We start from the raw sequence: 26,328 nt of genomic DNA on the forward strand, positions 1-26,328 counted from the left end.
GAAATTACTGTTGACTCAGTGTTGGCACATGGGAAAAAGCATTGTGGCAGAGAGGATAGGGCTGAATCCAAATCGTTCATGGGTGAGTTCTGTCAGGCCCACGAGGTCAGTTGTAGTTTTATTGCACCTTTTTCTAGGAATCTTTAAAGGATCTTAACATTTAAGACAATGTTGATTCTCTTGAACTTACGTTATATTTATTTTCATGAAATGTTTGTATTATTTTCTGTTTCTTTTTATGATGTTGGAGGAGGAGCCTTGATTTTTTTTTTTTATAAAGATTTATTTATATATGAAAACCAACTGATGTTGCAATCCTGCATTAGATAATCAAGGTATGAAATCTGCCTTGAAACATTATATTGGACCTTTTTTTAGGCTCTGGATGCCATTTTTTGATTCAAAAGAGCTCAAATAAGGGAAACTACAGTAACAATCTGGATATATGACTCCTTCCCACGTATATTAGTGATGTTCTCAGTGGCCAATGAGGCAGAGCCCAAATCAAGGAGTGCCATGATAGCACCTTAGAGGTAATCTCTCAATTACTACTTTACTGCTGCTGTCAGACAATACACAACACAAGCTTAGAGCTGTCACGCATACAGCCCCTTATGTGTGTGTGTTTATGTGTCTCTCTGGTGATAGCCATGTGTGGTCTGTTTAATCCTGTTCTTTGTTGTCTATTTCTGTTGCAACATAACTATAAAACACTGACACAATATGAATGACAAGTTTCAAAATAAGAAACACATGGTGTTGCATGGCTCAATGCAACGAGCATGATACAGTCATTATCAGGGTTAGGGGGTTTATATTACCATAAGGCCTCCAAAGTGGTGGACCATAGACATTTATAGTGTAATTACTGTGAGTGCCAAAAAATGTCTTATTTTTGTATAGGATTTCAGGAAATAAGTAGCCTTTATGTATCAAACTATGTGTGTTTTTCGGTTGCATAAGTTCTATGTTGGTACTTCTGCATGGATTGTACAAGGCTATTCGAAAACATCACTAGTTCAAATTTAAGTTTAAACCCTTTGAATGCCCTCTTTGATGTCAAAAGGAGTTGTTTGTGATAAAAGGGGCCTGCACAATACCTTACTGTCTCAGATTTGTTCCTATACAGTATACTTATCAAGCGGAAAATGATTCCCCTCTCTGAGACACTAAGCACTGTTTTGTGCTGTCCTCAAGTGAAGCTGGGTATATTCCACTGACACAGGAGCTAAAGCTAACTGTGACAGAGAAAGACCGGGGATGTCACAGGCAATGCCTGGCATTAGCCGTATAATGGCCAGGATTTGCTGATAAAGCAGGGGTCTCACATTGGCAGTCTTTAGTGACTTAAGTGGGTCGTTCTTCCATAGCCGCTGGGGCCTTACAGTATATCCATGACTCTATCTCCCGGCCTAACTCGCTGTGTCTCTTTCAGATGTACTTTCCCCTTTAGCTTATTTCTCAGAGATGTTAATGCAGAAGGTTTTTTAACTGATTAATGTGATTTCAGAAGCCATTTGTCGCAACAGTTGTGCAAACAATAGGAGACAACAGTAGGAGATGTATTAGCCCTGTCATGAGCTTAGGATAATTATCTGGCTCGTTAAAATTAAGAAATGTTCTATTGATTATATCATAGGCGTCTTTTACAGCAGACATTTGACCTGTCATGTCAGATAAATTCAACATCCCAGTAAACCATGAGAGTTTAACAGTGAGCCAGCATGCACATACAAGGAGGATGCTAAAAGGAAATTGCCTTCATTCATCATAATTGTTTATTTAAACCAGCAATATTGCTGATACGACGCCTCAACAGTCATTGTTTCTTGTGCAGAAGCAACTCTATTTATATACGTTCACAAATAATGAATATACAACTGTATACAAAGGAAAGTGTATACAATTAAAAAGTCATTGGAGATACAAATAGTATGATTTGTAGTTTCTTTCTGTAAAATGGTGTAATTGTTGTATATATGTGTGGATGTTGGTGTAACACTAAGCTGTCTTTTGCTCTTTTTTTGCTGTAACAAATGAAAATGTCCCTTCTGTGGACGAATAAAGGGATTCTGATTCTATTGGATTTACTGCATAAATTTGTCATGAAATGAATTACCAGTTGAATCAGTGCAACCTCATTTACCCTTAAAAATGTGTGTATGGGTGTTAGTGTATTAGATTATGTGATGCTTTTAATTATATATATATATATATATATATATATATATATTAGTTATTAGAAAAAGGGGTTTTATAAATTGTTTTGTCTTCCTAATACTTAATTTGCCATCTGTCACACAGGAATACGGTAAATTCTAAGTAAATAAGAGGAAATGTCTTAAAGTCAAGGTGACATCTTTTGACATTTTTTTCCAGACATGCTTTTATTTGTGTGATGACATTTACCTCATCTGGCATTTCTGTTGTTTGTCAATTATCTCCACAAAGACTCATGCCTTAAAGTGTCGTTGCCGTGAAATGAAGACAGCAAGATGGAAAAACAAATGAACCCAGAAATAAAAAAAGGTAAATAAGATTTTCCATTTGCAAATGTTAGCTGTCTCTATGTATGTTTAACTCTATGCCACTTATACCACCTTTCCTATCAAGAAGATATCTGCAGAAAAAGTTACACAAATTAAAAAACACGAGACAGACTGTTAAGACTTTTAGAAATGTTGTTGTGGTTGTCATTTTGATAGCATGTCCTCCATGTTTGAGTTGCAAACAGCAGAGACAATAACAGAGGTTTTAAAGGTAGCTTTGGATAGTTTTATAATAGATAAGTCAGATATTCAGACAAAAGTCTCCCAAAAAGCTTTATAAATCTGGAAGCATGTCACACAATCTTTAGAAGAGGATGTTTAGTCACTCAAACACCCGTCAAAACTCGTCCTCTGTCTATTGATCTTCCTCTTTTATCTTCCTCTACCGCTTTCTTATTTTTTGAAAACTTTCTGTGGGGAGGGGGGAAGGGGGTGTGGTCTAAAGTGTGTAATGTGTGATTGATAGCAGGCAGGCACAGGAGACCAACATAAGAGGGAGAGCACCAATTTATTTTCCAGTTTAAATAGAGACGGAAAAGCAGAGGGAACTGCCAAAGGTATTCATTTGATCTGAATGGAACTTCAATAAAACAAATTCCTCCGACAGCTATTTCAGTTCTGCAACGAGAGGCATTCCCCAAACAACCTTTTGTCTTGTGTCTTGACAGCCCACAACTGTTATTCTAGCCCTTCTCCCCATTAAATCAATATATAATATTACCAAGGACGAAATTTGGGAAGCCTGACCACATGAAGCAGATACTTCTCCACGGCTGATGACAGATTCAGTCATTTGTTTTCTGAGACTTTTAGCCCATCTTCCATACAGTACAAGGGTATTTAATTCCAACTACTGCTTCATATGAGTACAAGGATCACTGTATAGCTAAAAAAAACAGGACCGATTCAGAGATAATCTCTCTTGGTATTACTGCAGATAATGTATATCAAATAAGTGAGTAACATTTGGTATAAATGCACTTGTGTGCTTTTTCTCTCTTTTAATCAAGTCTGGAATAAATAACAATAAACAACCTCAGAATATAATCAGAATAAAAATACAGAACACTTTGCAGGAAGAAAAGTATTTTTCAAAGACATGATTTCATGGAAACACATTTACGTGCTATGAGACTGCCATCTAGTGGCCATGACAAAATAGCATTTAGATTTTCACAAAGAGCAGAGGTATGCAAAATATCATTTCAATGACATTGAATGTAAATTCTTCTTATGTTTGTAATGTTAAATGGAATCCATTGTAGGTGTAGTCTATTCTGGCCACAGGTTGATTACAGTGCAGATGCTAAAAAAGAAAGAAGTAAAACGTTAGGATATATTTTTTTAAAAACATTTTGATTATACAGTTTTAAAAGACAACATTCTTTGTTTCCGTCTTCTTCAGTCTGAATATTATAAAGTTTTGGGCAAAACTACATTTTTAGACGTTGAGATAATCAATAAATCAATGAATCAAGAAAGTAATTGGCCAGTTAATGGATAATGAAAAGGTAGTTCCAACTGACAGACTCGATATATTATAAATATTAATGTATACATTTCATTGATATCATACTACCCTCACACTCTCACTTCCAGAAAAACGGTTTAAAAAAAGACTAGTGGCAGCAAATAAATCAGGTCTTACCCTTTCCCATTTTTCATGTCTTCAAAGGCCACATTGACTTTCTCCAGTGGGAGATTGTTGGTGATAAACTCATCCAGCTTCAGTTTCTTGTTCATGTAGTCATCCACCAGTTTAGGCACACCATCCACACTCTTCCAATCTGAAGAAAAAATGATAAAAATGAATAAACCGCTACACCGTGGAAATGAATAAACCGCTACACCGTGGAAATGAATAAACCCGTAGAAAGCCTCTTTCTCCCCTCCTTTGGATACATTTGTTTGTGACCAGTATAGGCTACCTTTGTCTTCTCAGCAAACGTGTTGTTGCATGCCTGAGGGACTCTGAAACTATTAAATGACAGGTATATGGCAAATAGTTTGGATGACTATTTTTTTTTTTAAGTCATTATTGGGGAAAATGTATACTTCGGGATGGTGACAACTCCTTATTTTGCTGAAAACCTCTTGTGATGGACATTTTACTCTCTTTTGACTTTCGATATGCAACAATCTGATCACTTATGAAGACAATTAATTACTTAAAGCAATAATGAAAACATTTATACAAGGAACGTTTCAGTAAACATTAGCATATATCAGATTTACTCTAGAAATGCGACAGCTGACTCAACACTTATGCTCCAATCTTTTTGTGAACAATGATTCAGTTCCTTTGAACTTTTCACTTATCCTTATGACTTCATCATGTCCATAATTTTTTTGCTGAAGCATGAACTAACAGGCCTTGTAGCTTATTGTAAAATCACCTCCAAAATAGGTCCCCTTCAATGTGCGTCCCATCAGGATCTTTTCAACCTTAACGCTTATTGCGTCCGTCTCCGACCATCCGACAATGACACAGGTTCCCAAGCCATCTCTAGTAGACTCAAACGCAGAGGTCTAGGACAACACAAAGAAACCATTGTGTCAAATAATATTAATTTTAAAATGTATTCAAAATGATTAAACTAAGATCAGTGCGTTATTTTCGTTTTTCCACACTTCTTATCCAACAATGTGCCCATGCTGCATTACAGATCGACTCTATAGTGACACATTAGTGATTACAACATGATTTCTACTCTACATTTAAACCTGTACACCCACCATAACAACTGGACTCCCAACACACACCAGAGCATAGTCCACCCCCCCATTTGTCATGTCCAGCAGAACCTCCTGGATGGTTTTGTTAGTATGTTCTTTGGGGTTGAGGCAGTCAGTGGCTCCGAACAGTTTGGCTTTGTTGAACTTCTCTGGGTCAACATCAACCCCGATGATCCTGTTGGCTTTAGCAGCCTTGCAGCCCATGATGGCGGCCAGTCCGACAGCTCCGAGCCCAAACACGGCACACGAGGAATTTTCCTCAACCTGGATGCACACAATGAGTCAGTCAACCAAAAGCTGTTTAGGTAACACCTGATTGGACAACTTCCCCATGTTTAGAGATATCTTCGATATAATGTATACCTTAATTCTTCTAACACACACATTATACACTTTTTTGTGCTATCTTTAACTGCTCGATTTTAATCTAATACAATCCTGTTTTTAGGCCTAAAGAAAATGTCAGGGAAGCAAGAATACTCTTTAAGTTTTAAGTGCTTTTACTTTGTTTTAGGGTATGATCTTCCCCGTACAATGCTATTGAGCAATCCTAAATGTGTTCAATATTGCATATGATTTGATAATTAATGTTAACTTTCCTACTGTTTGTATTAAGTCTTTTCCACATTTTTTTATATGCTTTGTTATCATCCATTATTTCATTGAATATATTCACGCTGCAACATTAACTTTGAACCCACAATACTATGAAGTACACTTGAGAATCACAATACCTTATTTATCCCAGGGGGGAATTAGGTTTTGTGAAAGTTGCACCATTTTAGAATAAAATGTGGGGCTAATGTTATATACTGACCTCTAGTGGGAAAATAATTCAACACAGCCCTGCTCGGTACTATTTAATAAACTGGGGAAACACCTGAGAGTATGTCAATAAAAAATACGACTTAAATGTTTTTATTCTTAGTAAATTTGCTGTGGTCTACCAGCATTTTTGTAATTAATCATGGAGTTGTCTTGGTATCTACGTCCCTCTTTTCCACACTACATGTAGGGTTCTTTACACAACAACCACAGGATGGTATCAGAGTTGGCGAGTATTCAAATCATGATTTGAATGTAACTATCAGGGAGATATTCATCCTCTTACCTTGGCTGCATTAATCGCAGCACCATAACCGGTAGAGACGCTACAGCCTAGTAGGCACACTTTGTCTAGCGGTGCATCACTTCTTATCTTTGCAAGCGAGGTATCTGCGACCACAGTGTACTGGGATAAAGAACTGACTCCAAGGAATTGGTACACCTGCTGGCCCTTGTAAGATATCCTGCTTGTGCCATCAGCCATTACACCAGCTTGTGCATTTGCCCTAAAAACCACAAAAAGGAAAGTATTAAAACAGTAAAAAGTTGTTACTGTTTTAATACTTTCCTTTTAACACAAGAAAGATTAGTGTGTGTAAATGTATTCATGATCACCAGTTCTTCCTGCACAGATTGGTTTTGGGACTCAGGCATTGTTCACATTCCCCACACTGTGGCAGAAAAAGAGGAATGACTTTGTCCCCTGTGAAAAACAAAAAGTACTTAAGTCAGAGTCACATGTCCTGTCATGTGAACTTGTTGTTTGTGTGAGCTGTCAAATTCACCTGGGGAAAATGTTGTGACTTCAGGGCCGACGCTCTCCACTATTCCAGCTGCTTCATGGCCAAGAACTAATGGGAACGGTCTAAACTTCATCCCTTTTCCAGTCAGGTATTCCTGGTCTGTGTGGCACACGCCTGAGGCAACAATCTGCACAAACAGGTAGGGAACTGATTCTGACTGATGTGAAACTTGTTGGTTGGTGTCCAATTTTCATAATGCAGAACTTACTGAGACAGAGGAAGTAAGTTGTTGTTGAATATTCCCCTTGTGGTAAAATGTGTTTTAGAATATTCCCCTTGTGGTAAAATGTGTTCCTTAAGTACATTCATCATTATGCCTTCATCACATAAAGACATGTTTGTTAAATATTGTCTACTCAAAATGAACCTGAAAGTACCTACATTTAAAACCACATTTGGAAACATATTTTATCTGCATTATAGACAACTTTGGGATGATCAACTGACCTTGATGCGGACTTCATGCACTTTAGGTGGGGCCACCTCCACATCCTCTATGGTGAGAGGCTTCCCCTGCTCCCATGCAACAGCTGCTTTGCATTTAATCACCTAAAATAGAAAGTGATTGTGTTCGTTATATACGTCTTATATTTGTAAACGCACCAAAGAATGGAGACATGGCAGTGGAACTACTGAGTAGCAGGGCGTGGTTTCTTTGTTTTTGTATTAAGAGCGTCTTTCTTTACTTAGCCTACCATAGGAGCCTTTAGGAAAAAAATGCATTTGCTTTATGGCAATAACCTCGGTTTATACTTCTTATAAAACTAAATATATATGAGGGGCTTGTTTAATTTCTTACCCCAGTTTCTGACATAGTTAGATGATGTTGTTTTCTAATTAAATGCCTGCATTTGAAGAAAAACATATATATTAGGAATATAGACACATGCATGCATCACAAAAATAACTTGATGGCATATTTTAAAGAGTATAGAAAGTTAACTTACACGGACCGACTTTCTTTTTGTTTCGATGAGACACTTGACAACCCTGCCGGTCCATCGACTCAGTAAATGTCCTGAGCCTTTAATCATTTGCGGTAGTTAAGTGACTTTACGACACTTCTGAATACCTTTACGGCATCCCTTGGTCACACGTGTTGTCATTGCATGGGAGACTATCGGAGTAAATAGCTGCAGTTAACCGATCGCATTTGTGAGTAATCTGCTTTTATTGTGTTTAGACCGTGTTACAGACTTTTCAACGTTTATATTTTGAAGCCAAAACAAGATAGCTTAGTTTGTGGTGAAAATGCAGCTGAATTATGTAGTTTAACGACAGAATTGTGTTAGCATGTTAGCTAAACTGTTGCCTTGCTGTTGAATCCACGATGTTAGCTCGTTGAATGCATTGCATTCACTGCACTTTGTTTAGCTTTTGTTGGTCAATGCTCACTTTAAACAGCCACAGGCTATGTTTTTGATGTGTTCTCACTCATTTACCTTTTTCTTGTTTATCACATAGGATTTGAAGGAAAATGTCTTTCAGAGGAGGCGGTGGACGAGGAGGCAGAGGTGGTGGAGGATTTAGCCGAGGTGGTGGAGGTGGATATGGAGGAGGCAGAGGAGGTGGTGGATTTGGAGGAGGAGGAAGAGGAGGTGGATTTGGACGTGGTGGTGGCGGCGGCAGAGGTGGTTTTAGACAACAAGATTACGGACCTCCAGAATATGTTGTTGGTAAGATCCTTAAAGCACTGCTTCTGTTCAACTGTTGCAAAAGCTGCCATCTTGTTAGAGGTAGGCCCAGCTTCTGTATCCATCCTTAACCCCTGAGCCACCACAGTCTTTAACGAAACTAGGTCACGACACTGAGAACAATACTTTGCTTTTAGTTGGGAAAAAACAAATTAGGAAGACAGTGATACTTTCAACCCTGAAATATAAATGTACTTTGTATGTTTTCGAGGTTTCTTTTTCTGTAATCTGTTTAGGAAACCCTTGGCATTGGTGTTTTGATGTCCATATGACATGATTTGTGGGTTATTTAAGTCTGCTTAGTCGTAAACATGTGGAAAACTTGTGTTATGGCCAATGGACTAAACTGGAGTATGTGTATTAAAACTTTCCTGTGATCCTAGAATACCTTATACTTAACTAATTGTGTTTCAAATTTGCAGGGTTGGGAGAGTTTGTGCATCCATGTGAAGATGAAATTGTGTGCAAGTGTACAACAGAGGAAAACAAAGTTCCCTACTTCAACGCCCCAGTTTATTTAGAAAACAAGGAGCAGATCGGGAAGGTGGATGAGATATTTGGGCAGCTCCGTGAATTCGTATCCTTTCTGTTCATATTTTTGCTCGGGAGCTCTGAAACAACGTGTTGTGAAATAAAGTACAGGTCATCTTTTGGGGATTAAATAAAAATGTTGAGATCAAAATCCGGTTAATTCCTTAACCAAATCCTTGCAGTATTTTTCAGTCAAACTTTCTGACAACATGAAGGCGTCTTCCTTTAAGAAAATGCAGAAGGTATTTAAGATACTTCACATTTATTTAAATTTTTTATATATTTTCCATTCCTCTTACACTTTGTTATGAAACAATGTCCCTTTTTAGTTTTATATAGATCCAATGAAGCTCCTCCCGCTGCAGAGATTCCTCCCCAGGCCACCAGGAGAGAAGGGGCCGCCCAGAGGAGGCCGAGGGGGTAGAGGTGGAGGAAGAGGCGGTGCTCGTGGAGGTGAAGCATCCAAACATTAAATAATGCTGCCCATGTTATCCTATTGCTTATGAATGTGTAGTTCATGATTCTTATGTCGTCGTCGTCGTCCCCCCCCCCCCCAAGTTTGTTTTTGAATTTAAAAGGTTTTTTATACCACAGCTTAATTAATTCTGTTTTTGTTTCAGGTGGTTTCCGAGGTGGCCGTGGTGGAAGCTTTGGAGGTGGAAGAGGTGGAGGAGGATTCGGAGGCAGCCGTGGTGGAGGTGGAAGAGGCGGCGGAGGGGGCTTCAGAGGAAGAGGAGGTGGAGGAGGACGTGGATTCAGAGGTTTGCACTTTTTCAATGTTCTAAACAAATTGAAATGATTGTTTTTTTCTGGTGCAAAAGGTAACATTCTTTTGTATTTGTTCACTTAACAGGTTCAAGATGATCTGACAGTGATGGTCTGGTGTCATCCATGTTTTGTGCTACACAAGCAAGAAGGCTGCATCTATGCCAGTGCGTTGGCTGTTGGACTCAGAATATGGACATTGCCTCTCTTTGTAGAACTTGAATGGATTTTCTCTTTGCTGTTCCATTTATTTTTTTATAAGTCTTGAATATGTGATGAATTCTTTGTTTTTAAAGGTTCATATGTATGCGTGTGTAAATCATAATGAGGACCTTTGAACCTTCATGGAGACTTTTATGTACAGGCTTATCATTATTCTGGGCTGATACTTTTCAAATGTTTGGCAAGGAGATGTTTGTATTTTGACTAAGATTTCAAGAAATGCAAGCACAAACCTCAGTGTATTATTTCCTCCAATATGGAAAATGTGTGGAAAATGTTTATATGCTTCTAGTTGAAAACATTTTAATGCCCCTCATTTGTAAAAGCTTAGGCAGAATGTTGTCCCATTTTTGTTAAAAGCCTTGATTAAAAAAAAAAAGCTTTGTAACTGTCTTTATTTTCAATTCTCAGACCTAAAGTAGTAACATGCCAAATGCCATCCTAAGATAGAAAATAGGGGGTAAAACATTATACATTTTAAGTTTCGATATAGAATATTTTAAGCTCCACCTCCATTAAAAAATGTGTTTTGCAAGTTGTCTATTCAATTAACTGTTTGAGCATCACTGTGCAGAACAATACACAGACTATAAGGTTTCACATAAAAAAATTGGAAGTCCTCGTCTAACATGCATGGTGTGAGGTGGAAACTTGAAACCTGCAGTGCACATACAAATGCTAATAGTGTGAAGAATAAAACCTTTGAGGTGAAAAGTATGTTATGATCATGGATAAAAATTGTTTTACTTGAACAGGTGGGACTATATTATATATTCTATAAACTGGATGTTTGGGCTTTTTGGGAACTTACATTTGATAAAATTCAATTAACACAACAATGTACGCTGATTGTTCTACTTAAACTATTTCTTAATAGCATAACATGGAGACCTAACAATTTTCGGAGTTTAGCTCAGTTTTCTCCTAATTTGTCAATCTACTATTTCCCATGGTAACGTTAAGCTTTCACTCGGTATGTATGCTGGCTAATCCAAAATAACTTAATTTGGTTTGTATCACTTACGTGATAGACTATGAAATATTAAGATATTTATTTTAATTACAGCCATGCTATTTCAATGAAAGAAAAACAACACAAAAACAGATCTTTTTATGCACAGTCTTGTGCAGACAAACATCTAAATATGTAGCTCCTGACCATGCATTTCCTGCAGGCCTGCGTCATTCTTACACCGTACGTTCTCGTTTCTGATTGGTCCGGAGGTTGACTCCTTTACGGCTGCACAACGCCCCTCCCTCTTGTGCTGAAGAATCGAACATGGAGACAGCTGGGAAAGTAAGTACTTTTCGCACAAAATGTACAATGCACATTTAAAATGCATTATTTCATCACGTATGTGTCGCAACGTTGCAATAATAAAACTGCACCCTAAAACAATAAGACACTGTTTACTAGCGTGCACCCATTTACGTTCGCTGAATGAACAAGTACAAAGAATCACTCTTCTATTATGTATCTGATCTTTGGTCAGTCAGTTGCAACTGGTATGTTGCTATGCATGTCCCGCGAGATATCTTCCATTCGGACTGGTGAAGGAAACCGAGTTGGTGCAAGATAAATCGCAGTTTCACTCCTTTGGCATCAGAAACCTGAAGTAACTCAAGGGATTAATGGCATTACAGCAGAACCACCCAAACAGTGAACTACTGAAACTCTGGATTTGCTTTGCATAAGCCTGGATACAGTTCAAAGTTAATTGTGCCAATACCACCTGTCACACACTCTGAAACCTCATGTAAACCCAAAGCTACAGTTAATCAATTACCCATAGATGCATTGTGTGGAAAAAAGTAAAACATAATCGTGCTTTGCCTTCAGGTCATCAAGTGCAAGGCAGCTGTTGCCTGGGAAGCTGGCAAGCCTCTTTCCATTGAGGAGGTGGAGGTAGCCCCACCTAAGGCCCATGAAGTTCGCATCAAGGTAAACCAAAGCGTTTGCATGCTTGACATTAATGCAACTGAGCTTCTAACTCCTGTATTTTAATTTTCATTACAAAAAGGAAATAACATACCACAGTATTCAAAACGTGTATGATGTTGATGTTATATAACTTGGGTATGCCTTAACTTAGATGGCAGGTAATTAAGCTAAGGCTAATATAAGGGCTAACATATTTTGTGTCTCCCCTTGTTTAGCAGCTTTGTCTGACAAAAACTTGACCCTGTGTTTCTCAGATCTTCGCCACAGGGGTGTGTCATACAGATGCCTACACTCTGAGCGGCAGTGACCCCGAGGGACTTTTCCCCGTCATCCTGGGCCACGAGGGCGCTGGAACAGTTGAGAGCGTTGGTGAGGGTGTGACCAAGTTCAAGCCAGGTATGGAGCTGCATTAGAATATGCAATATACAATGTTAAAATAAGTGGTTAAAGTATGTTTAGTTTGATTTCTAATTATTTACAATTCTCTTTCACCAAGGTGATACTGTTGTCCCGTTGTATGTGCCTCAGTGTGGTGAATGCAAATTCTGCAAGAATCCCAAGACCAACCTTTGCCAGAAAATAAGGTAATGCTATCAGATTTATTCATGCAAAACAAGTTTTTCAAAAGCACATTGTTTAATCTTTAATAATTTAATAATTAAGATGTTGTACTGATGGACATGAACATCACAGAACAAAACACAAGACATTGATCCAATAAATGAATAAACAAAACAATGTAATACTTACATTATCATTGGTGCATTACATTTAGTTTGGGCTCTATTTTTTTATTTATGGAAGCTTGAGATGGTAAGGACTCTGTTTTCAGCAATAAAACTGAAATGTTAAAAATATTTGTTTGTGCAGAACTTGCAACCTTTATATTTGAACTCACAGCCTCAGGTTCCCCACCCCAGGGAAACCAAATCAAAGCTCAGTCATCATTAGTTTGAGCCTCTGCCTGCTGCCCTGCATTGAAGTACAGAAGTATTGTGTTTCATCATGCGTACATGAAAATAAATCATGTCTTCCCGGTGCTTTCCCCCTGCAGAGTAACCCAGGGTCAGGGCCTGCTTCCTGATGGCACCTCACGCTTTACTTGCAAGGGAAAGCAAGTGTTTCACTTCATGGGGACCAGCACCTTCTCAGAGTACACCGTTGTGGCCGACATCTCTCTGGCCAAGGTGAACGAGAAGGCTCCCATGGATAAAGTGTGCCTTCTTGGATGCGGCATTTCTACAGGTTATGGTGCTGCTCTTAACACTGCCAAGGTGGGTTTCAAAGGCTCTAGGCCATTATACAGTAGAAGAAGTATAGCAAAAAACAATAAGAAGAGCTACAAATGTTGTCAGTGTGTGTGTGTGTGTGTCACTTTGAAATAGGGCGATTTATGAATCACGCTGATTTTAATGTGACATTTTTTGCCTATAGTGTCCGTTTCCCAAATTTGTTTTCTGTCAACATGTTTTCGTGTTGACCCCAAAAAGAGCTCTAATATTTGTATAACTAAATGTGACAAGGCTGCAACACCCACACAACTTTAAAATTCACTCATACATTACATTTCATACATGCAAAGTTATTCAGTGAATTCTCACATTGCCATTCTTTACATGCACACTCAGGTTGAGCCTGGCTCCACATGTGCTGTATTTGGCCTCGGAGCTGTCGGCCTGGCTGTTATTATGGGCTGTAAGGTCGCTGGGGCAACCAGGATCATTGGTGTGGACATCAACCCTTCAAAGTTTGAGAAAGCCAAGGAGTTTGGAGCCACTGAGTTTGTGAACCCCAAGGACAGCAGCAAGCCCATCCAGGAGGTGTTGGTGGAGATGACTGACGGGGGTGTGGACTACTCCTTTGAGTGCATTGGAAATGTGCAAATCATGGTGAGACACTTTGTGTTTAAAGTGTAGTATCAAATAGTAATAAGCAACATTAACATTGAATTACCTTTTTTACCATCGTTGTTGCTTGATAGATGTACATAGTAGAGCCGGTGCAGATTTACATAGTGTGTACTCAACAGATGGCACAAGCAGAATATTAAACAGATTTCAAGGTTGGCAATTCATAGAAAACAGAAATAATGCCATTTTATTATTTCAGAGAGCGGCTCTGGAGGCATGCCACAAAGGATGGGGCGAGAGTATCATCATTGGCGTTGCCGGAGCTGGACAGGAGATTTCAACCAGACCCTTCCAGCTGGTGACAGGCCGAGTGTGGAAGGGCACTGCCTTTGGAGGTGACTTACTGTTCAGTAATGACTTGATATAATAGGCTTAATGTAGTTTGTTGAAAGTTCCAACTTAATGTCCAAAGATTTACATTGAACTGGGCCACATGCAGGAAGCAATAAACAAACACATTTCCTCTTATATTTATCCTTATCCATAATTGTTGTTATTTGTAAGACACAAGGAAACATACGTTTCTAATTTGAGAAACATTCAAATAATTCTTGACCAACATTTCATCAATGTTTTCAGTTTCAGGAAATTATAATGATTGGTTTATAAAGTTTGTCAGCTGCAGAAACTCTGTTGTTGCATTAATTCCTATTAACAATATAAAACCCCTTGAAGGATCATTTAGCATACGCTGCTTTTGAATGGCTTACAAACTGCTCTTAGATTTCTGTCTATTATTTCCCCTGCTGTTTACGTTCCTTTTCTTACAGCCTTTATTTAAGTGGCTTCCCTCCAAACTTGGGCGTGTAGCAGAGTATTTGCACATGGCGTGACACATGGCGTGACAGCTGTACTTGTATAGTTTTTGGGGACGTAACCTATGCTAATTTGAGATTCAATCTGCCAAATGCCTCTAGTTTATGAAATTTAAGTGGGATTCCTTCTGCACATATGGGACAGAGCAGCCTTGGATGGTTAATAAAGTTTGGTGCATCTGGAGTTGAATTCTTAATACTGCTGCATTATTCTTCCACCCTTTCTGCTTTTAAACTGTCAGGTCTTGTTTCCTAAGCTGTGAATTCCGATGAACTATTTAAACAAGTTCTTAGGTGAACTCTCCTTTTTTTCCCTTAACTGGGAGATCGGGGTGCTTGTGTGGTCTCCCCCAATCTACGGGGAATTATATAATTCCGTTAGCTGTACCATCAGTTCATCAATCTCCTGCCGCCTCTCCTTCAACTGCTGTCTTTCCTGATCAGCTTTAAACTTGGCCTTTGCTGAGAGCTGGTCAAATGAATCCTTCAGGGTCCCATGCTGCTCTACAAGCTGATCCTACTCCAGCTTGGTGACTTCTTTGTACTCTTCATAAGGCCTAAAGGATGCTTTGAGGACAGACTGTCTCTGAAGCTTTCAGATTATACCTGCGGAGATGGTATCTACAGGAACAGAGTTTGAAGAAACTGCTGGAGTCTTTCTGTCTCCATGGAAGGTCCTTACCTGCTCAGAAGCAACTTCGACTTAGCTTAGCTTTCACCAATCATCAAGAGAACAAGTTGACAGTTCTTCTCTATCAAAGGCTTTACTTCTTCGCTGTATATTCAATCATCTTTGGGTGATGTTTAATCTCCTCTCTCCAGATCTTTATCTTTTCTTTCAGCTGTTCGTTCAGAGTTTGCGAATCCTTGCCTGACATTTAAAAAGTTAGATATTTTATTTGGGTTAAAAGTGCCTTGCCCGGGGCCTTTTGGTTAAACATTAGTTTCATGCAGTTTAATTTGGGCTAAAGGAAAATCTGAGTTATGAAACTGATTTTTAATATTCACCCCCAGGATGGAAGAGTGTGGAAAGTGTTCCCAAACTGGTGGATGACTACATGAATAAAAAGCTGAAGGTGGATGAGTTTGTGACCCACACCCTGCCCTTTGACAAGATCAATGAGGGATTTGACCTCATGCATGCTGGGGAGAGGTAAGTAAAGTTCATCCATGCAGTCACTTTTCTGCTGTTCTGTTTTTATTAAATATCCTAACCTTATTATTTTGTGTTTTTTTATTACAGTATCCGCACAGTGCTGACCTTCTGAAGTGCCTAAAAAACAGACATCCTTCACATTGGCCTTTAAACAATCTAATTTCATTGTTGCCGCACATGAAGTCTTTTGCACTTGTTTAGATGACACAACATTTCAGTGTTAGAACGTAATTTTTCATTAACAGCAGAATACATGTTTGAAACAAAACGGTTATTAAACATTTCATGAAAATACATTCCTATGTTTTTTGTCTTTTCTTGCTCATTTGTTGACTTTTTTATGTTTTGTGGGGGAAAACTTAACATGTATACATAAAGCCATGTGACGGCATCTTTGAGAAGGAACATTCAACAATGGGTCTCTTTCAGTTTCTTTTAGTCACTCGACATTATTTTTTTCATCGTTACAGGATACTGTACCAGATTCATACTCAATGCACATTAGGTAACACAATTATCCCAACAAAAACTAGCCAGACCCTGAATATTGCATTAGAAAAAAACAAGTTCATGTTTACCATATAGTTATATTTTAAAACGAACCAATACTTGAGTTAAAATATTTCTTGGTAAAGTCATCTGTGAGATAGCATAACACAGCCTGTTAGCATCACATGCTTCATCCTGAATAAAAGATAAGTTATAGATGCAACCACACTTTCAGATGCTGTTCTTGTGTAAACATCATCTCTTTTATCACCCTCAAGAACATGGTTAAGAAGTGTATGTTTTCACCAAGCCTGCACATTGTAGACATGTAAGATATTTATGGGCTAAGCCTCTAACATACTTCAGTAAGGGTGGTAGACTGACTGAAAATGGCCCCTGGGTTTACTGATTATTACTGCTGTGCTTGATTATTACTGCTGTGCTTTAATAATCAAGCTCTCATTTGCCAGTATGTATTCATGCTGGCGGTGTACTTAGCTAATCTCCTACATACTACATAACATGTGAAATTCAAGTAAATCAGCTACAAGTAGCCCAAATATTCTGCCACGGGTTGTGTGGGATGTAGTGGACATTTGCATCTTTATCATCTCATTTTGTTCCATTAAGGTTTGACATTTTTACATGTGACTTTGGATGTTTGAGAGGATGTTCCACCTCTGCTAAGATGACCTTTTGACGATGATTATAATCAAGGGCTAAAAAAATAAACCTGATCTACTGACATTGTGTATCACCATGGCCCTCTAGGTCACCCAGACAACATGCAACATATTGACATCATCATTACGACTATTGATTCATTTATACTGGAAAAAGCTCACATTTATCTCCCTCAAACAGATTCTGGAAACCCTTGCCTGACCACATGATCCTATGAAATTCCATCAGTTTTATTGTTCTGTATGCCTGGATTTTTATTGATCATTTCTTGTATTACATTGTTTTAAATACCTTTGTAAACCACAACGGCATGTTTCAGATCGTGGACACCAGAGTTTTACCATTACTTGTAATACATCTATTATACATCTAAATGTCCACTAATATGCTTTATTTTATTTGATCTGTTATTATCACTTCAAGGACAATTAATTAATATGAATTAACATACAACAAGGATTGATTGCAGTCTACCCTTGATCAGAGATGGAGGAAGCACTCAGATCTTGTACCTAAGTAAAAGTAGAACTACCAGAGTAAAAGTACGTTTTAGCATCAAAATATACTTGAAGTACCAAAAAGTAAAAGTACTCATTATGCAAATTGGCCCATTTCAGAATTTATTAGTTGAGTATAATTATGAATACATTAATGTGTGACTCAAAGCTGGTAATGGTGCTGCTAATTGCAATCCCTTTATACACTGCAGGGTTGCTAGCGAATGTTACTCCAATTGAAACTGAGTCTTATTTAAGCTGATTATATTTCACATCATTAATTCAAATCTGCAAAGTAACTAAAGGTATTAAATAAGTGTATTAGAGTAAAAGCGCACAATTTAGCTCAGACTTGTGGTGAGCTAGAAGTAGGCCTACAAAATAACACACATTTGAAATACTCAAGTTAGTACTCAAGTCAATCTACTTATTGACTTTACCTCTGCCCATACTGCATACCACTCAGTCCTACTACAGAACAGATTTATAGTTTAGTCCGTCTTTCTGCGCATGCGTCACGTGGAGTACCAGATGGCCCAATCAGCGAGTGCAAGCCTTTAACACAGGCCCAAAAACCGAGCGTGATTTGGGATCTCTGTGTTCCAGAAGATGGCGACCGCTCTGGTGGTGAGTGTAATGCAACACACTGCTGGTTAAATCACTCAATTTGGGCAACTTAAACTTTGCAAACGACTATTTTCCAATGTTAAAATACTACAGATAAAATACATCGACGGCTTTGAGAACTTCCGGTTAAAAACGTGACCTTTCACATCTACTCGGTAGCCAAACGACATTAAATTAGCATTAGCACGTTAGTACTAAGCACTGTAAGCAAATATACTTGACTTTAAATGTTTGTTCACCGTTCATTTGGAGTTACTTCAATCTACTTGATTCTAAGTTGTACTTTTTTGTGGGGGACCTTGAACCTGTCACTTCGTAAGATGAATGTTTACAATAATTATTTTTTCAGTTTTGTACAGGATAGGCTATTATTTGCTAAAACCATCAATACAAAAGCAGTCTAAACAAATGTTCATTATTTTTTAATTATCATGTTCAAGTGTTAAAAACAACAATCCAAACCAAAGAATGTAATTCGTTTGGTCTGAATTGCCAAATGAAAAGCACAGAAGTTTTGCATAAAGGTAAAACTGAAAATAACTCAAATAACTTGTATCCCAACTAACTTTCCTTAACTGTCCATCCACTTGTACTCCCTAAACGTGACTGTTTAAACAATCAACTGTTATTTGTCACTTCTGATGTTTCTTTTTTAATGCATTGTACTTTTTGGTTGCTAGTTGACAGCTTCAGTCCCTGATAATCATGGAAAGGAAAAATGTGAACCAATCATTCAAAAGGTTATGAGTCCTGAAACGTACGTCAAGCATCCATTGCAAAACAAGTAAGACCAAAGGTCTATTCACTTTAAGCATTATTCACAACCGAGTCATGCAGGTATCTCAACATGGGATTCAATCGTATTATAGGAAATGTGGGAATCCCTTATGAAACGAATTGTGGATGAGTATTTATCACTGAGAAAAACATGCACTTTTTATGTAGTAACTAATCTTTCATTTGCAGGTGGGCTCTTTGGTTTTTCAAGAACGACAAAAGCAAAACATGGCAGGCCAACCTTCGTCTCATCTCCAAATTTGACACGGTGGAAGACTTCTGGGCGTAAGTTCATCTTAAGATATGTGACCTCAGGAAAATGTATAGAAAGCAACGTTAACCAATATAGGAGACAACTTTAATCCTCTACATCAGGGGTGCCCAACCTTTTTTGAACCAAGATCTACTTTTAAAGTTGATAGTGTGTCGAGATCTACCAAGCCATAACGAAAGCCATAGCGTAGCCACAATTAATTGTGCACCTGTATAATACAATTTTCTGACACAAAGATCAAGTTTTTAAAATAATAATACATTTATTGAAGTAAATGTATGTCATGCAAAGAATAAGCACAAGTAGGCCTAGGACTGGCCCGTAACAACATACAACCCAATTAATACAATGCCTAATTTAAGTTGGAAAAGTGGTTCTCTACCTTAGTGGGACTTCTGGCACTGAGAGGAAGAAGCTAGTCTCTCATAGTCCGGACAGTAGGAGCTGAGTGCCAGCCGTAAGCAGGCCGCAAGGTGGTCATCAGTCATGGTGGATCTGTATTTTGACTTAATGATTTTCATATGTGAAAAGGCAGACTCACACAAATATGTTGATCCAAAAAGTGCAGTCAAATTCTTTGCAGTTTGTCTGAGGTTAGGGTACTTCTCTTTCTGCATTAGATTCCAGAATTGGACATTTGTGTCGGGTCTCTTGATTTGAGCTCAATGTCATTATTTAGTGTGAGGATCTCATTCTCAATAGCACCGCTATCCAGGTTGAAGAGTGATGCCACTTTTGGACGTTATACAATCCACATCTATATTTTCCCCAAATGGAAAACTGAGAAAACTGACAACAGGCTCAATGGATGCAAAGTCAGTAAAGCGCCTGTCAAATTCTGACAAGATGCTTTGCACTTGATCATCATATCATCATCGTGCACTCTCAAGCTCCACACAGTCTTTGCCCTGACGCTTAAGTTCTGTGTCCATGTGTGGAAAGTTCCGCAGATCACACTGTTGCAACCTGCTTGATAGCAGCAGCAACTTGCTTTTAAAGGTGTTCACGGAGCTGATCATGTTGATGATGTGTTTGTTCTTACCCTGCAGCTCTAGATTCAAGTTATTGAGCTTGTCAGTCAGATCAGTAAGAAAGGCTTAATCCAAGAGCCACTGACTGTCTTCTAGCTGTGCATATTCAGCATGGTTTGAACGTTTCAGAAATTCTTTAATTGAAGAGGGGCAATTTGCTCTTACTAACGAATTCCATAAAAACCTGAACAATATCTGTGCCTCTTTGTGTGCCCTTTCAAAGGCAAAATGGTCAGCAGCTCTTCTTTTACACTCATATTGTCGAAAATCATTCTAATGAACACACATATCTGAGCCACATCCACAGCATCAGGGGATTCATCGAATTGCAGAGAAAAACACTCACATGTGTCAATATCATTCCTCAATTGCTGTTCAACATCCTCCGCCATTGCCTCGCATCGCTGTGTAACAGAATGTCTTGATAGCTGCACATCCTGAATAGCAGACACAATCTCCTTTCGATTTTTAAAATCGGCAAAAAGCGCATCTGCGGCTTCCATGAACACTTCTTTCACAATCTCACCATCCTTGAAAGACTTCTTTCCTTTTGCAAGAACACGACAGACACGATAAGAAGCTATGGTTGCAGCCTTACTCGTGGTATTGGGCCTGGTAAAAATGGACTGTTGTGCTGCTAGCTGACTTTTTAATTCCTTGACTTTTCAGGCGCACAGTGGTGATTTAGCTGGGAAGTTTGTATCGTAGCTCTTGTGGACCGTCTTCAAATGCCGCTCCAAATTCCCTTTCTTTGGTAAAGCCACATTTGCATTGCAGATAAGACAGATGGACTTGGCATTGGAATACACGAAAATAGAATCCTCCTCCCACTCTGAATGAAAATGATAAGTCTTAGATGTTTTAGCTTCTGCTGCCATGGTATTATCCACTCGCTCTAGTCAAGCTTCTCGCGCCCTTCCGAGTCCTTAGTTACAACCTAGCAACCATACCCTGTGCGCGCAGATAGAAAGAAGCGTGAGATTTTTTCTGTGATTATGCCTGATCTACCTTACTATAGCTGTACAAATCTACACACTGCTTCACGCGATCAGCAGTTCATTGTGCCTATTTAAGATGTTTTAAGTTGGAAGTTTTAATGTAGGCCTATTTTACACAACAGTGGGAGGATAGCCTACTCACATTTTCTCGCGATCGACTGGAACTCAGCCCGCGATCGACTGGTAGACCGCGATCGACTGGTTGGGCACCCCTGCTCTACATCATGTTACCTGTATCCCTCCTCCAAAAAGCAGTGTAACATTTTGGAAACTGGGACTTCTAAAAGTGAGGCTTTTGTTTTTTTGAAGCCTTAACATCTGTGCCAGTTTGTGTTCTATGAAACAAGATGCATTTGATCGATGATCACTTGTTTCAAGGTTTCAAGGTTTTATTTGTCATATGCACAGCATATACAGCGTATATGTTGGCAATGAAAATCTTATGTCGCGTGCTCCTCCAACAACTCCACATACATGGTGCAAATAAGATGAATAAAATAGTGCAAAAAGAGAGAAGAATATTTACAATATCAACAATAAAGATTTGAGGATGTGAAATATATACATATTTGGAATACATTGAGAGTATTTAAATACTTTACACTGTTGAATGAGGAGGTATGGGCAGATGCATATATTACGTATAACAGATGTATATGGCAGATATGTACAATATATAGATATGTGTACTATAAACAGATATGTATGGCAGATGTGTATAATATATATATATGTATGTGTGTACTATAAACAGATGTGAGTAGACATTCACACAGCTCAGGAGTTCAGTAGTCTTATAGCCTGTGGTATAAAACTGTCTCTGAGTCTGGTGGTCTTGGTCCGGATGCTGCGGTACCGTCTGCCAGACGGCAGCAGACAGAACAGATTGTTGCTGGGGTGATGGGGGTCCTTTAATATCCTACCGGCCTTCTTCCTACACCGCTGGGTGTAGAGGTCCTCCATGGATGGCAGCTCTGTCCTGGTGATGTGCTGAGCAGTTTTCACCACCCTCTGTAGAGTCTTACGGTTGAGGGCGGTGCAACTGCCATACCAGGCGGTGATGCAGCCAGTCAGGATACTCTTGTCAGTTGTTTGTAAAGCGAGAAGTTTTTCTGAACCGTGTTTTGAGCAAGGCTGCCAAAATGTTTTCTTTTTAAATGCACCCGAGTAAAAAATATCTTCCTTTCTGCCCAGATTATACAATCACATTCAGCTATCCAGTAACTTGATGTCTGGCTGTGACTACTCGCTGTTCAAGGTAAGAGCATGTTTGTCTACCAACTGTCTTTTGTCTTAACTTTCTGTGTCTATAGATATCATGCTAATTAAAGGGGATAGGATACATAGATATCGTGCTAATTCAAGCGGGATAGGATAAAGGAATAGTGACAGATTGTCAAGGGCTTTGTCTAGGTTGGACTCTAAATAGATTACTATTTTCTACCATTTTATCACAGCCATGTTCTGCCTTGATTACAGCTAGCTAAATGCCTTTCTTGTCTTGCCTTTGTTTATTATATAAATGTTAGGATGTTTATAGTGCTGTAAGCTTTGACCTTTTTATATGTTGATGCAGGATGGGATTGAGCCCATGTGGGAGGATGGACGCAACCGACGAGGCGGCCGCTGGCTGATAACACTGTCCAAGCAGCAGCGCAGAGCAGACCTGGATCGCTTCTGGCTTGAGACCGTGTGTTCAGTCCTGTCCACGGTCTACTTTGACTATACCTTTTTTGATTAGTTCTATCTTTAGGCCTTCTAAAGGAAATACATTTTGTTGCATCCCAGCCGGAAAAGCCCAGATCTAAACGCTAGAAATGAATGGCTGAAATCCATTTGGTTCCTATGCTTTCAGTTGTAGAATGGAGCCATTGTTAATGGTATTAGTGACACCTGAGCATTTCTTACTCTGACAAGAGAAACTGTCTGCATTTGAAAAAGAACCATCAGAACTGCTCCTCCTAGATCTATGCATTTCTTTTGCAGCTGTTGTGCCTTGTGGGTGAAGCTTTTGATGACCACAGTGACGATGTGTGCGGAGCCGTCATAAACGTCCGCGCCAAAGGAGATAAAATAGCAGTATGGACCACCGACTACGAGAACAAAGATGCCATCACGCACATCGGGTAACTTAAAGATTCCACACTTATTGATTTCATTAAAAAAGTACATGCCAAAAATGCATTCACTCAATTTAAAGCAAATATTACCTGTATGGTCCAAATGTGTTTTCTAAATAATATAGCCATGTTTTATGAATGATAAAGATATTATTAGTTGTTTTACTTGTCAGGTAAGCTTATGAGTTGAAACTTGCTTCTGAGGTAGATTAACCCCTATTATCATGATTCAGCTTTTCAGACCTGTGGACAAATCCCTCTTGGGCTAAATATGCTGATACATACAATTTTGACGGTCTAAGCACACTAGTTTGCTACAGCAGATTAAAGTAATAAAGGCATTTGTGACAAATATGTATCTTGTAGAAAATGTAAGTTTACTAATGTGCAACTTTTTGCTTTGTGCCATTTGTTGGTTTTTTTTAAGGCAAGTTTACAAAGAGAGATTAGGAGTTCCTCCAAAAGTGATCATCGGGTACCAGTCACATGCAGACACCGCCACCAAGAGCAGCTCTTCAACCAAGAACAAGTTTGTTGCTTGAGGACCACAATCAACCACCGTGTCATTCTGTTGCCAGCATACATTTCTGTAACCTTTCCATGATCTAACTGACGTGATTGTCCATGTACAAACATTTGAAGTGAAGATATATTTGCTTCTTTTTTTCTTTTTGTCTATTTGTTGCCACTTTACCAAAGCTTTTGTTTATTGGGAGAATATTTGCACTTAAAATGTATCACTGATGTCAAAAAATATATAACATTTTTGTGGTGGAGGGCTGTAAAAGATGTTTAGATGCCCAAATTTCATTTTCAAAAGCAACTGCATATTTGTAAAGAATTTATTTCAGTTATCCCCCCCTCCTCTTGGCGTATGTCAGCTATTTTTCTTTGAGAACTTAACATTAAAGGCAAACAAAATGCACTGTTACTCCAGACAGTCAATTTACAATACGTTTTGACATCTTTGTGTGTTCGTTATTCAGTTTGACAAATTATTTAAAAGTCACTGTGTTGCAGAAAAGAGTTCTTGGATTTTCCTTTCAGACTGCTTGTGTAATATGTGAATCTGAGATGTCAACCATTTTGAAGCGCAGCAGATATATTTAACAGGACTTGCTTTATAAAGATTTTGGAATGTACCTTTGCCTAACAGGGAACTGCAAACTTGAATAGCACAAGAAACCGCCACTATATCACTCAGATTTATCACTTGAGCATATGCAAACCAAAATACTGGAGCTCTTGATTATATTTTTTCCTCATCCAGACTTATATCTAATTTTGAAGTTCAGAAAACTGAAGGAAGTCTGGAATTGGGAAAAGCCTTTGCTTTGCAGTAACACTTTAATGAGGATGTTTTCTAAATACTTATTGTTGGTTATGTTCTTTTGTACATTCTTCAGTTAAAATTGTATGTCGCATGAGTTGTGTTGGTCTACTGCTTTAATGAAGTGTTCATAGGTTAATTATTTCTGCTCCAGATTTAATTTCTTAGGTGGCATAAGCTAAAATGTCATTGTTTGGAGGGACCAATATGAGCCTTTGACGTTACCACCTTGCCCTGTATTTCTTAGCAAATGTTCAAGGGAGTGATCTAAAAAAAACATGTACAATAAAATGGGCTATGTAAAAAAATGTGTTTATTTATTGTGAACTGTTGGATAAATGTCATGACCATTTTCTGGTTTGGAAACTCCTATTTAAGTTGTGTTTGAGATGTGGAAAATTCATAACGCAATTTTAGGAAACTATTGAGAATAGTATAGATTTATATTAGGTTATTTTTATTTATACCTAGATATGATAATTAATCCCCACTACATTATACATCTTTTGTCTTTGTTACACTGACATTTTGTATTAAGTTTGTTCACATTTTTTTAGATCCTACTATTTAAGGTATGTAAGAGGGTTTCTGTCGCAGCTACAGTCATTTATTTCTCTGCCTTTGGACCTTTGTTAGGTATTAGAAATTGCATTTGGACTTAAAGAGGCTTAACTAATCTATGACGTCCATCGATCGCTTAGTTGAGAACAATAGCAGTACAGCCCCTACTGCTCCTATCAAATAAGCCTCCCTGTAATTTACCCAATCAATCAAGGCCCATTTTCACACGAGAGACACTTAAAGGGAAATTAGAAGACAGATCCACAGAGATGTCTCAGACAGTCGTAAGGTTAGGGATTTACGTCACAACGCAAATCACAAGCAGACGTTTTTGAAAGCCTTTTTAGTTGTGTTGCTGTTGGTAAAAAACAATGTGACAAACTGGGTATTGGAAGAGCGGTAAACCTTGCCTGGTAGATTTATCTTTCTGGTGGTTCTATTCTCAGTTCAGCTGTAACACAAGATCAAGTAAATTAACTCACTGCAGGTCCAGTAAATCTTTCAGGCCCCAGATGTTTTCAGATGCCCTCCTGGTACAGGTCAAAGAGATTATTTGTCCATTTATTGCAAGAGTGCGTGTTCCTGTGTGTGTGTGTGTGTGTGTGTGTGTGTGTGTGTGTGTGTGTGTGTGTGTGTGTGTGTGTGTGTTACATAAAGCAATTACATGTCAGTTTTATAGTCCCTCTAGATGAGTACAAAATGTGATAAAATATGTTAATGTAATTAACTGTCTGATAAAGTAATAACATCTTCTGATGGATAATTTAATTATTTCCCTACATGATATAATATCTCAAACAAGCATATAATTTAATTATTGCATCAAGGAGATGAAAAGCAGATGAAACTTGAACACATTCTGACAAATAAATACATTATCTTCACATTTTATTTCACCATTTACATTTAAAAACAAGTCTTGAATAAGACGATGATGCAGACTGATCACAACCATATATTGGCAGTTAAATTAAGTTTGGATTTATGCCAAG

The 26,328-nt window shown here is 38.4% G+C and overlaps 4 protein-coding genes across 4 annotated transcripts; 3 read left to right on the forward strand and 1 right to left on the reverse strand.

Moving 5' to 3' along the window:
• Positions 1-3,038: 3,038 nt before the first annotated feature.
• LOC134859552 (alcohol dehydrogenase class-3-like) lies at positions 3,039-7,996 on the reverse strand. Its single transcript, XM_063876094.1, has 10 exons — positions 7,861-7,996; positions 7,713-7,758; positions 7,361-7,462; positions 6,896-7,040; positions 6,726-6,813; positions 6,397-6,616; positions 5,286-5,549; positions 4,946-5,078; positions 4,198-4,336; positions 3,039-3,855 (listed from the first exon to the last, which is right to left on the reverse strand). Exons 2-10 carry the CDS (start codon positions 7,725-7,727, stop codon positions 3,822-3,824), a joined length of 1,140 nt encoding a protein of 379 aa, XP_063732164.1. The 5' UTR covers positions 7,728-7,758; positions 7,861-7,996; the 3' UTR covers positions 3,039-3,821.
• Positions 7,939-10,513, forward strand: gar1 (GAR1 homolog, ribonucleoprotein). Its single transcript, XM_063876096.1, has 7 exons — positions 7,939-8,068; positions 8,378-8,589; positions 9,030-9,184; positions 9,321-9,380; positions 9,468-9,591; positions 9,759-9,899; positions 9,992-10,513. The coding sequence occupies exons 2-7, from the start codon at positions 8,391-8,393 to the stop codon at positions 10,000-10,002; spliced, it is 690 nt and encodes a 229-aa protein (XP_063732166.1). The 5' UTR covers positions 7,939-8,068; positions 8,378-8,390; the 3' UTR covers positions 10,003-10,513.
• Positions 10,514-11,327: 814 nt separating this feature from the next.
• LOC134859553 (alcohol dehydrogenase class-3) lies at positions 11,328-16,244 on the forward strand. Its single transcript, XM_063876095.1, has 9 exons — positions 11,328-11,422; positions 11,966-12,067; positions 12,322-12,463; positions 12,564-12,651; positions 13,122-13,341; positions 13,696-13,956; positions 14,177-14,312; positions 15,807-15,945; positions 16,036-16,244. The coding sequence occupies exons 1-9, from the start codon at positions 11,405-11,407 to the stop codon at positions 16,058-16,060; spliced, it is 1,131 nt and encodes a 376-aa protein (XP_063732165.1). The 5' UTR covers positions 11,328-11,404; the 3' UTR covers positions 16,061-16,244.
• A 1,870-nt stretch (positions 16,245-18,114) lies between these two features.
• On the forward strand, positions 18,115-25,014 carry LOC134859373 (eukaryotic translation initiation factor 4E-1A). Its single transcript, XM_063875835.1, has 7 exons — positions 18,115-18,245; positions 18,926-19,029; positions 19,212-19,307; positions 22,520-22,583; positions 22,902-23,015; positions 23,312-23,451; positions 23,873-25,014. The coding sequence occupies exons 1-7, from the start codon at positions 18,228-18,230 to the stop codon at positions 23,985-23,987; spliced, it is 651 nt and encodes a 216-aa protein (XP_063731905.1). The 5' UTR covers positions 18,115-18,227; the 3' UTR covers positions 23,988-25,014.
• The last annotated feature ends 1,314 nt before the right edge of the window (positions 25,015-26,328 follow it).

Source organism: Eleginops maclovinus, chromosome 23 (assembly GCF_036324505.1).
Source record: "Eleginops maclovinus isolate JMC-PN-2008 ecotype Puerto Natales chromosome 23, JC_Emac_rtc_rv5, whole genome shotgun sequence".
NCBI lineage: Eukaryota > Metazoa > Chordata > Actinopteri > Perciformes > Eleginopidae > Eleginops > Eleginops maclovinus.